At 49.1% G+C, this 12414-nt stretch overlaps 3 protein-coding genes across 3 annotated transcripts; 1 reads left to right on the forward strand and 2 right to left on the reverse strand.

The window, feature by feature from the left end:
* Nucleotides 1-373: 373 nt before the first annotated feature.
* On the forward strand, nucleotides 374-3404 carry V2A60_009009 (uncharacterized protein; the record flags this gene model as incomplete). Its single annotated transcript, XM_083260277.1, has 3 exons — nucleotides 374-683; nucleotides 749-2864; nucleotides 2918-3404. The coding sequence occupies 3 exons, from the start codon at nucleotides 374-376 to the stop codon at nucleotides 3402-3404; spliced, it is 2913 nt and encodes a 970-aa protein (XP_083116403.1).
* Nucleotides 3405-3605: 201 nt separating this feature from the next.
* V2A60_009010 (sulfatase family protein) lies at nucleotides 3606-5629 on the reverse strand (the record flags this gene model as incomplete). Its single annotated transcript, XM_083260278.1, has 7 exons — nucleotides 3606-3947; nucleotides 4002-4111; nucleotides 4164-4665; nucleotides 4726-5015; nucleotides 5072-5233; nucleotides 5285-5291; nucleotides 5357-5629. The coding sequence occupies 7 exons, from the start codon at nucleotides 5627-5629 to the stop codon at nucleotides 3606-3608; spliced, it is 1686 nt and encodes a 561-aa protein (XP_083116404.1).
* Nucleotides 5630-8582: 2953 nt separating this feature from the next.
* V2A60_009011 (uncharacterized protein) lies at nucleotides 8583-9680 on the reverse strand (the record flags this gene model as incomplete). The annotated part of the gene is made up of 1 exon (XM_083260279.1): nucleotides 8583-9680. The coding sequence occupies one exon, from the start codon at nucleotides 9678-9680 to the stop codon at nucleotides 8583-8585; it is 1098 nt and encodes a 365-aa protein (XP_083116405.1).
* Between the last annotated feature and the right edge of the window lie 2734 nt (nucleotides 9681-12414).

The raw sequence follows: 12414 nt of genomic DNA on the forward strand, positions 1-12414 counted from the left end.
CATTGCTAGGAAAATTACATCGGATAGCCCTTCAAATGAGCTGACATGACACACAAAGTCTTTAGGCGACAGCGACCTAGTTACATAAGCATGTTATCTTATCAGCCTGCCAACGTAAATTCAGAGTTCTCTGTTCGCGACCAAGCTCAACTGCGCACGTAACCGAATGCTGTTCTTGGAGGCCGAAACTATCCTGACCGACAAATTGTGCGCGGTATTCATGCTCGTCATTTCTTCTTGTCAATAAGGACACCGGATAGCTCCTGATAGACGCGGGTTACGCCTAACACAAACAGGCATCGCTGCATATATTTGACACTAGCCCTGCCAATCGTGGTTTTCCCAAAACCACGAGTGATCCCAACATATCACAATGGGTATCCCGGCCGCTTTCAGATGGCTCTCGAACAAGTATCCGAAGATTATATCTCCTGTTATCGAGGATCATCCCATCGTCATGGAAGATGGCACCAAAATACCAGTCGACATTACCCGCGCAAATCCAAACGGCGAAGAACTAGACAATCTTTACCTCGACATGAATGGCATCGTTCATCCTTGTGCGCACCCGGATGACAAACCAGCCCCCGAAGATGAAGAAGAGATGATGCTCGAAATTTTCAAGTATACCGACCGAGTGGTCAACATGGTTCGGCCTCGAAAGATTCTCATGATAGCGGTTGGTACGGTTCTCGGTGTCATTGACGGCCCCTATAGTCCTGATACATAATTACTGACGTTTCATTAGACGGCGTGGCGCCCCGCGCCAAGATGAATCAACAGCGATCGAGACGTTTCCGATCGGCTCAAGAAGCCAAGGAAAAAGAAAACGACAAACAAGAGCTGATAAAATTGCTCAAGCAGCAAAATGGAGGTACACTTGCTGCTGAGAGCACAGAAGCCGTAACGAAAAAAGCGTTTGACAACAATTCAATCACGCCTGGCACACCTTTCATGGATATCCTTGCGAGTAGCCTACGCTACTGGTGCCAGTATAAACTAAATACGGACCCTGGCTGGGCAAAACTGAAAATTATTATTTCAGATGCCACCGTACCAGGGGAGGGGGAGCACAAGATCATGAATTTTGTTAGATCCCAGCGAGCTAGTCCGGATTATGACCCCAACACTCGGCATGTCATCTATGGTCTAGACGCTGATTTGATCATGCTGGGGCTCGCAACTCACGAACCTCACTTTCGCGTCCTGCGTGAGGATGTTTTCTTTCAGGACGGTAAAGCCCGAACCTGTAAGCTTTGTGGTCAGAGAGGGCACGATGCGCAGAACTGCAAAGGCGAAACAAAGGACCAGGTTGGTGATCTCTATGAGAAGGATAAGCCAGTGACGCTTAAACCTTTTATTTGGCTGCATGTATCGGTATTACGAGAATACTTGGCTGCTGAGCTGGCCATACCTGATCTGCCATTCCGTTTCGATCTCGAGCGCGTGATTGATGACTGGATCTTTATGTGTTGTTTTGTTGGAAATGATTTCCTTCCACATTTGCCAGCATTGGAAATTCGCGAACATGGCATTGACACACTGACAACCATCTGGAAACGCAATTTACCCGCGCTTGGTGGCTATATTACAAAAGACGGTCACATTGACTTGGACCGAGCGCAGTGTATTTTAGACGGCCTAGCTGCACAAGAGGACATGATCTTTAAGAAGAGGAAAGAGCAGGAAGATCGCCGTGAAGCGAATGCAAAGCGTCGCCGACTTCAAAACACGGGCTCGACCGGACGCGACAGCCACAGGGATGGGAAACACGTCAAGAACGGACACGAGGATCCATCACGGGGCCTTCCTTTGCATCCCATTGGATCGATGCCGACAACACCCTTAAAAGCCATCACTCACGACATGATTGTCAATCGAACGAGCGCCAGCGATACAAGTGTAGCCAACAAGAGTGCAGCCAGCGTCCTCAAGGAACGTTTGAAGGCTGGCCGAGATGTCCGGAGCACCGATGCAAGCCCAGACAAGATGGAAGACGGCCCATCACATTCAGCACCAGGAAAACGCAAACTCTCAGCTGTGGAAGGAGTTGACGATTCGACCCCAAATGATTCGCAAGGCACGACTACTCCAGCTGATAACCCAGAGATCCCGGCGGATCCGGTTAGGCTGTGGGAAGATGGGTATGCTGATCGTTACTACCAGCTCAAATTTCATAGAGATCCCAGTGACATCTCTTTTCGCAAGCAGGTTGCACATGCATATGTGGAGGGACTCGCTTGGGTTCTGCAGTATTATTTTCAAGGCTGTCCGTCTTGGGAATGGTATTATCCATATCACTATGCTCCATTTGCAGCTGATTTCAAAGAAATATCAGAAGCCAATGTCACGTTTAGGAAAGGCATCATTTCCCGACCATTTGAGCAGCTCATGAGCGTTCTACCAGCCGCTTCGCGCGATAACTTGCCAAAGGTTTTTCATAGTCTGATGACTGATCAAGACAGTGAAATTATTGACTTCTATCCAGAAGAGTTTGAGGTTGACTTGAACGGGAAGAAGATGGCATGGCAAGGGGTGGCTTTATTACCATTTATTGAAATGGACCGCCTTCTGGCAGCCGTGCAAGAGCGATATCCACTTCTTAGCGATGAAGACAGGAAGCGCAACGGTATTGGGAGGGATGTCTTGTTGCTTTCGGACAGCAATGAAAGTATTTACGACGAGATTCTAACAAACTTCTACTCCAAGAAGCAAGGCTCTGCGCAGTTCAAACTCAATCCTAGGACAAGTGATGGACTCTCTGGCTACGTTGAAAAGCAAGCGGAATACGTACCGCACGGTACCTTACACTATCCGCTTGAACGCAACTCCATGCCGGACGTGGACTATGACCACTCCGTGAGGTATGTTTCTGGAAAATTGGCGAAACAGTGCGTAACTTCGCTGACAACAACAGTGTTAACTATGACATGCCAAAGATGACCCATGATCATAAGTCCATGCTCCTACGTGGGGTCAAAATGCCAACTCCTGCACTCACGCGGAGTGATATTGAGGTTTTGAGAGGAAAGTCATCGAGAGGTGGGTATGGCGGTGGCAATCGCGGAGGTCGCTATGACCCTGGCGGTCATCACCAATTTCAGCAGCACGTAAGAGGCAGGGGGCATGACTTTAATCATGGCCGCTCCCAATCGAGCTATTATAGGCACGGAGATTCACGCCCTCCGGTCCATCAGCACTTCCAGGGACAGGGTAATTGGCATCCGCCTCACCCTGGCTCTTCTGGGTTTGGGAGGGGCCTTCCACCACCACCGCCCCCATCACATCAGCAGGACTGGAGTTCCCAAGGCTTCAATGGCGATAGCTACAACTACGGCCCTAGAAAGGCCTACCCCCCGCGCGGTGGTCAACACAGCCGGGGTGGGTGGAACGGTTACCGCTGAATAAATCGTGACCATCAATAACGACTGTTGCTCAGTGAGGTTTCGCTATCTATATAATTCCTCTGTCAGGTATCAAAATCGATTTTCATCAGCACAGTGCTAGAGGGCCTCGGCTTTTTGCTCTTGTTTATGTTTGGAATAGTGATCCATTAACCGACGTTTATCGTGGAATAGAAGAGGCTGTGTGCTTCAACCCTGCGTCTATGTCCAGTGCTCGTCACGTAACTGTGCATGAGTTGATCCCTGGTATGGTTTTGGGCCAGCAGGGCCTTCAAGCTCTGGGATATACCCGAGGGTACATTCGTCAAATGAAACCCAAGGCTGCGATTCAAAAAACAAGTCGTAGTTTGTATCCATTGCATCCTGCAGGGTAGTCACGTCACCGGATGGGAAAATTGCTTTCCACGGGTAGCGACAAGAATTTCCTGTGCAGTTTTTGAGTGTAAGGATCAACGTATCGAGACGCCTAGTGAGTTGATTGATGTTGTGAGGGCCACACTGAGACTTTGTGCCGTACAGATTAAGTGTTTGGTGGGGGTCTCTCTATCGATCGCGTTAGTTAAATACGCATGGATCTAACTTTATTGATCAACGTACCTTCATGTCGTATAACTCATGGTCGCCGTTGCACCACACTGTGTACATAAATTCATACTCCGCAGAGACAATCCGTACAGTCTTGTACGTATTCTGACCAAAGTAACCCCCTGCACCGGCTGTCAGTACACAAATCACGACCAAAAGGAGGTGTTTTCATACTCAGTCCATCGAACGCAGTGCCCTCGATAATACCTCTTCCCCAGTACTCAATGTTGACATGTTCAATCTTCACCAGACCCGAGGGTTTATCTGCGGATCTTACAGGAATAGGCAACCCGTCAAAGTCGTCTCTAAGAGGTATGCCAGCCAACGTGAGGAAGGTTGGCGCGAGGTCAGTGTGCGAAGAGGGAGAGTTGACCGTCTCGTTTTTTGAGATTCCAGGGCCGCGAATAATGAACGGGACGTTTACATCTTCTTCGATACCACAGGTCTTGCCGGCTGGCAGTCTATGCTGGCCGAGGTGGAAACCGTTGTCAGCAGTGTAGATGATGTATGTGTTGGCCAAAACATCGGGGTGGTACTGGAGAGCATTGAATATGTCACTGATCAGATCATCAACGGCCTGTAAGGACTGCAGACGTCTTCTTTGGAAGTTGTCGAGGTATCGAACTTGAGAATCATTGAGCCTAGGCAAATTCTTAAAATAGCTTGCGGTTCCAGGCTGTATATAACAAGGTCAGCGAAGTGCTTCCAACTCCCCGACGTGACATAGACTGAGTACTTTTTCCGGATTAAAATTCTTATTTCTTGGGACCCGGGCATTCGGAAACAGGTCCTGGTGGCGACTGGCCGGTACAGGCTCTCTGAATGTATCGGTCACCTCAGAGTGTGGAGCGATCGGGGCGACTCCGAGAAAGAAAGGCTGGCCGGCAGTGACTCCTTCTCGGAGAAATTCGAGAGACCTTCTTGAAATAAGATCAGTGGAATATTCTCCCGGAAAAGCCTGCCACTTCTTGTTATCGAGGGTGAAATAAGCGTTGTTATACACATAGGTGTTTGGATCCAACAGAACTGCGACATTTAGCAATTGCATCAGATGGAAGGCCAGTCCAGAGCAATCTCCATACAATCAGAGCGGGTCCATCCGCGAGGGGAAGGGTTTTGGTACGTTTCGACCCCAAGTCCATTCATCAGCTTTCCAGTATAGTACGTGTTATAGCCAGCGCTCTGCAGCCAGAGAGGGAGATAGTCGTCGTTCAGCCCTTGCGAAACGAATTTGGGATAGCCACCTGGTTTTCATTAGTAGGATTTATGAACAGCAGAGATGTAACAGCAGTTACCCCATGGCTATTTATCTGTCAGCTAGTCGTTGCACAAGCCCTCTGGCAGCAGCGTATTTGAACATAACATACCGGCTTAACGTCAGTCACGTTGGTATTATGGGCAGCCTTGCCTGTAAGGAGTGAGACCCTGGACGGGCAGCAAAGAGAGACGGTACAGAAATGCTTGGAAAATGTGGTGCCTTCGTTCCTCAGGTTTTTCTTCACAGAGTCCATATAGTCGACAGAGCCGAGTTGCTGATCTTGGTCATCCGTTATGATGAATATGAAGTTGGGCCTGGCAGCATTTATTGCTTCCACGGCAGCGCTGAGTAGCACAGTAACTAAAAATCCGGCCAATTTCATATTGGCAGGAGTTATCTGGTCCTGCAATATATCACGAGATTTATCAATAAGGGGAGAAGGGGAGGGTGGGCAAGTTCATACGGCGGTTTTGGAGACACGGCTGTCCATTTATACAAGTAGGCACTTGACATGTTTTCTTCTAGTGGATCATCTACACCGTAGCCTGCTAGGAGTGCTAACTACCTACTAACTAGCTAACCTAGCGAGTTCCGAGCTGCTAACTACCTACCTACAGCCTACAGGATACCCAGTAAACTTACGAACTCTCCGATGCAGCAGGGTTAGCTCAATATATTGACCAATTACACTGCGGAGCGCAGAGCTCAGGCCCATTCCGAGTACAATTTAGAGTTGGCTCGAATTGTTGATACCATAAGAGCACTAGACCTCGCTGCATCGTGCAGCGAGGTCTGGTGCTTCAGGTCCACTTCGGTCAATGACCTGATAGCTGCGAGTAATGACGAATTTGCACCGACGACCTCATTGGTTGAGTTTTTTTTGCGTGCAAACGTCCGCACACCGACTATATCAAGTCAATCTATAGCAAATATGCCGCTCCTGCCATATGGAGCAATACACTTATACTAGCCAAGAGACAATAGATGAAGCTTGGCTAGAGGGGTAGATTTGGTAAAGACAAGCAGAATGGGAGATTGCAGCTATAAAAACCACGGTAAACCACGCAACAATGCGGCACAATTAAGTTTTGCGGCTATATCAGCAGCTTTGATTGTGTGAAGTCATGATCAGTCAGGAATCAAGGGGGCGGTTTCTGGTAGCATTTCCATAGACAAACCACTACATTCAATTGCATGTAACTAAGTACAGATCACTTTGCCGCAAAATGTCTCGTCTGGTAGTCGCGCAATGCTTCAGCTAGCCGGGCCACGTTTGCCAGCTTTGCTCTACTGCCAGCAACATGCAAGGCTCAAGAAAGTGGTCTTCATCAAGCTTCCCTATTGGCAAACACTCAAGAATATAACTTGCGCCTTTGATTATATATTACTCGTTGTATGACCACGCAACTGCCATCACCCCCTGTCACGCTTCCAATAATGATATAATCTGCTAGTCAGTAGCCTACAATGTATCGACCATACGTCCCATAGATCGATGGTCTGGAGTTGAGAATCGACGGCAGGTTTACTATATTGAGTAACTACACTGATTGAACTTTGCGTCTTATGTTTTCGTCGTGTCGTGCCAAAAAAAATAAATAAAGTGGACGCGCCACACCTTTTTGTGGCGCCTATACCCCTTTGTATATTACAATAGGCCTTCTTCCAACTTCCCCAAAACTTCAAGTAACTATCACTGCCAGTAACAAGGCATGAGGCACACATCACACCCGATCGCAAAGTATTTTCGGGGGCGTTGGCTGTTTTCTTCTTCTCTATCAAAATTATATGAAGCCCATGTTGTACTGTATATTGAGTTCAAGTGACCATGCTCGGACAAGAAGATCTTGAACGGGTGGCTGGCAAACTACTGGCGGATGCGGGCCTCGAGCTGTTAAACTTGGAACAACTTCAAGCTCTGTGGGCAGGTAATTGGTGGATGACTGTTTCATAGTCGAATATCATTGATTAGATTGCTAATTTTGTCCAATGATCAGGGTACGGATTCATCTATGCTGTGGAGGCGAAACGCATACCATCTGCTGGCGTGGGTTCACGGCCCACGTTGCCAGTCGAATACCCTTTTGGACCCGATGGCAAAATCCGGCTCGTGTTAAAAGTCATTTGCCCTCCGAATACGAATGAAGGGGAGGGCCACCTGCGAAAGCTATTCAGCTATGAAGTGGAACAATACTTTTACAAAGCAATTGCGCCGTTCTTGCCACCAGATGTTGCCGTCGCCAAGTGTTTAGCCTCGATGCTCAGCTCAGCACCAGGCGTATCTGGAGACAAAAACAAGGTCACTGCAACTTTGATGACTGACTTGAGAGTACAATTTCCCATAGCTGGTGATAAGAGGAGTGACTTGTCTCCCACGCAAGTCCATTCAGCAATCAGATGGCTTGCAGATTTCCATGGCAGCGCCTGGTCAATGCAGAAGGATAGCACAATGAAAGGCCTCCTCCTGCCGCCTGTTGCTGAGCTCGAGGCTAGGACCAGCAGTGAGAACTTGCCAACTAGATCCATCTGGCTCAATGGTGGATACACGTACCTGGCTACAAGACGGACAGAATATGCTTCGCTGGCCAGCAGCTCCGACTCAGAATGGTCAGCAGTATTCTGTAGTGAAGATGGTACAACGTCCATCGCCGAAAAAGTCGCAGAATTTCTCACTCCAAGGGGCCGGCCATTCGAAACCTTTATACACGGTGATGTAAAATCTGAGAACTTATTTTCCACCGAATCAGGAGAAAGCGTTGCGTTCTTTGATTTCCAATATGTTGGATTGGGTCTCGGGGCCAGCGATCTCGCAAAACTGTTCACGTGCTCCGTCCCTTTGCAAATGCTGATCAGCAGAAGAGCATCACTCCCGGACAGAATACCCATGCAACAAGAGGAATTGGATTTACTAGCGCGTTATTACCGACTGCTCACTCAACATGAAACGGATGGTGCCAAATACGATTTTTCGGACTTTCAGCGTCATTGGGAAACGGCGCTGGTCGATTGGTGTCGTTTCCAGGCTTCCTGGGGTTTTTGGGGAAATACGAGTTGGTTGCAAGGGCGTGTTCGGTCAATATTGTGTGATGATAGCTGGAGAAGGTGGCTAGATGGGCAGCTGTAGACGCATGCCGTCAGTGTATTGGTTGGCTGCTGATGGTAATATGCCAATTCGGTGTGCGTAACTGAGAATTACTCAAGTTTGGGGACAAGACCGCAAGATGACCGTACAGGTGATTGCCCCCTTTAGACTACTATATATTATTGCTCGTATATATCTTTGTCTTATCTTTGTACAGCGTCCCTCGTCCCTCGCTTGCTCCATCGTTCAGTTCTCAAGCGTTGACCATGGCATAATAGTTAATAGCTCGGGCTCCCGGGCGGGCAATGGGTGATGAATCGCCCACAGTATGGTCGTATACATTGGTGAGATGATTCGCGTCACCCATTGTAATCTCCATGTAGGGGACGGAGTTAGGACGGAGAATCTCAGTCATGACTTGCGCCCATTTCCAGGGCTCCTCTGTACCACCTGGTTCGCTATTGAAGTACTCCCATCCCATGACACCGCCAATTTGACCGTACTTATTGCGAAGAGAAATAATGGTGGCATTGAGCTGACTGTAAGGGATATATCCATACCCATTGTCAGAAGAGGTGAGCTGTCCAGCAAGCACCTTTGACGCTGCAAAGCCATTCGATACTATCTTTACATAGTCGTCGGTGCGTGCCATGGTGCCAAAGCCGCTATAGAATTGGCCGTTATAGAAGGAGATATCTCGTCCATTGCTAGTTTCGAGAGATTTGTAATTGAACCCGCTGAGATTCGCACCATTTCTCAGCGCAGATGCGACTGGCGCTAGTGTGATAATGAAGCCGGAACCAAAGTCTTTGCGTAGTCGACTGATCAGTCTGGAGATGCCGGACTGGCTCATTGGTTGTTCGACATCCAGATCCATGCCTTCTAGGCCGAACTTGGTAATGACATCTCGGACTTGACTGTAGTATTTCTCGAACGTCGCGGCGTCTCCATCGAGAGTCGACGAGTCAAAGGACCCAGGCGCAGCACCTCCAATCATACCCATGACCTTTACTCCGGCCTTTTTCATATGCGTCGTCTCATTCCACAGCGTGTAGAAGTGAGGGTCACCGGGAGGGTAGTCATTCAGGTGAATCTCTGAGTTCTTGTTGATGTGGAGAGAGCATACAATGAGATGGGTCAAGGCTATTCCCTTCTCATTGATGAGGGGCAGCATCGATATTGGGTTGCCGGCCTGGTCATGCGTGGTCTGGAAGTAGATAACAAGTCTGGGTAATCCTGTGGTCGTGGCAGTGGTGGCAGAAGTCTGTGCATTGGCTTGAACATCACCAACTGGGCTTGCCTGCAGCAGAGGGGCCAGCAGCGACACAATGGAGAACAGTGACCACCACATATTGATTTCACGTCAGTCTGGACGGCTGAGTATGCAGTAAAGGGATGGTCGGGGAGGACCATAGATATCAGGGAGTCGAGCCCATATATGTATCATTCACACCGCATGGCGGTCGGCCCCGGGGGGGGGGGGGGGACCTCCCGGGCAGCAGCGGGAGAGCGAACAGTACGCCGAAGACGCAAAAAGGGCACCTGAGGTCCTAGACTCATTCATCTTTGAGAACTTAAAAGGCCCGAGAAACTAACCCCACAATAGTTGCTACCTTCCAGTAAGAGAGTAAGCCGGCAGACAACAATCTTGATCCTACAGGTTGTGACGCCGAATGGGTTCGAGTTCCTCTCTTCTGCCTCACTCTGCTGCTCTGGTTCGGTGATCGGGTAATGGCCTCGTCGCCTGGGTTGGCCACTGTAGCGGCTGGCAGCGCGCACCTGCGCCAACTTATCTTAATCTTGCACCGACCTTGACTTGCTTCGGAAAATGAGCTGCACAGTGAACAAATTAAGGTCTCGGAAGGCCATCGGGTGGATATGAAGGCGGTGGGTCCTGCAGGCGCGTTCTCAGACATTCCCAGTCACTTTCCTTGCGAGGCTTGAGGATGCATGGCTTGTGATTAAAACTCCTGAGTAGTATGTACCCTCATTTGAGGTTTCTAAGTAGTAAGTACAGTCTTGTCGTTCAAAGTTGCAACGGCCCAGAAAGTTGTGAACGTGGCCTCACGGCCGAGACTCCTTGGGACGTCAGGTCATACGCTGGTTGGTGTGGCGTATCGCCAGACTAGCAACTGAGCACTTCATTGTCAGGGGCTGAAATTCCTGCTGCTACCAGTATTGTCGAGTGACCGGGTCCAGTTATCATCAGAATGCCGAAAGAACCCTAACTGGTAAAGGCAGCAGGTTAACGACTTCACAGCGTGACCATTAGTAGTCAACTCAGTTAGCGTGTGGGGAGGCTTATTCTAACAGTACAGAGTACATCAGCAGCTCACCCCTGTTGCCGCTTCCTCGCCTTCGCGATATGCCTTCTTGGCCTTGTACCTATCTTACGACTCCGCTGTCTCCGCTCTTTGGTGAAGGAATGTATTTAGTATACACCATGACACCCTTTGACCAAGCAATTCCGTAGCGGGCCCTGCATCCTCTGTGGTGGAACATGTCTTTGAATGATGCTAGATGGCCCCCCCCCCCTCAAACAAAAAAAGCAATCGACAGTCGCGAAGGAACACGTTTTCATCTTGCCGGCCACCCCCAGAGCAATCCAGGCCGTGCAAGCCTCCCCTACAGGGTAGGGAGGAGCTGGTGGGAACTGACAGCTTTTGGGAGCGAACATTACTCGGTATACTATTAATTTCAAGACTAGCTTCGACTATCAACCAGTGAACTCCCAGAGAATATACATGTCGTAGTGCGTCGCTATTGTCGAGAACATACCGTCAGTATCAGAAGCGGCGATTCTCGTCACCCCGTTTCGGTGTTTAAGCCACAACTGTTTCGCGCATGCATATAGATATACTGGCTATCCGTAGACTGAGTCCATCAGAGCACATTGCTACCTCAGTATGCACAGCCTGAAATGCAATATATGATTAATTAACCCACCGGACTATCGTGCTTGCTGTGGCTAACGACACCTGCAGATTACTATTGATCGCGATAACTGCCAGGCTTCCCAGCTCAGGGTCACGTACATTGTTGCCCCCCCCCGCCGCGACAACCCCTCACGTTGGAGTCAGGATGCGAGGTTTACGGTTGGCGTTTTACGACCGGTTTTCTCACTCCATATGGCGTTCCTCATTGTCTCATTAGCTTATTAATTAATACGGTGGTGGAAGGAGGGACGGCAGCGAATTAGCTAATGACTCCTCCCTGCACATCGTTTGTTCTTACGGGGATTACAAGTTGAGCACAACTCCAACGTGGGGGGGGGGGGGGGGGGCCACTGTACGTGACCCTGAGCTGGGCGTAAACCTCGCATCCTAACTTCCCAAAGATCGAATTTAACGACGGAACGAGGCTGAACATCTCACCCACGACAATGTGACAGTTTTATTCACAGTTTTCGCAAGCCTGGAGCGAAATGACACGGGCGAAGGCAGCTGCTACAGCCCGGGAACTTGTCCCATATCTTGAAAGAATTGTCTATTCAACCGTGGGCAGCGGGAAATGTCGACTTGTCTTGCAGTATATGGCACTTCTCGACGGAACAAGGCCAACAACCGAACAAACATACTACCGAGGAGAGCCTCTTGTCCAAGACTGGAATGAACCTTGCGCGTTATAGGGGGCACTTCTTAATGCAATACCGCAACGTGAAATCGCATCACAGGCCTACCAATCCACGTTGCGCTGCGAGTGATATTTGAATCTTGTACTAGAGAACTCCTCAGTCATAGAGCTAACTACTTTCAAGTACTTCTACTACACCACATGACAGAGTGCTCAAGCCTGTGGAACCATTTTCTTTCCAATGCGGCCAGCCCCAGGTCAGAGATAGAGCTGTCAGCGAGGCGCGGTGTAGTTTTTTCTTTCACAGAAGAGGCAAGAATAACAACATGATAAAGGAAGGCGGAACTAGCGTACAGATCGACCTAGAAGAAAAGATACCAGAGGAATAATAAATGATAGGCACTGTTCGTCGGCGCCTAAAACGCCTGAATTCCAGCGCTCTACCTACAAAGATAGCCATTGTCCTGTCAAGGGCGGACCCGTGAGGAAGACAAAAAACGGCGGAGGAAACG

Source organism: Cordyceps javanica, chromosome 6 (genome assembly GCF_051103115.1).
Source record: "Cordyceps javanica chromosome 6, complete sequence".
Taxonomy (NCBI): Eukaryota; Fungi; Ascomycota; class Sordariomycetes; order Hypocreales; family Cordycipitaceae; genus Cordyceps; species Cordyceps javanica.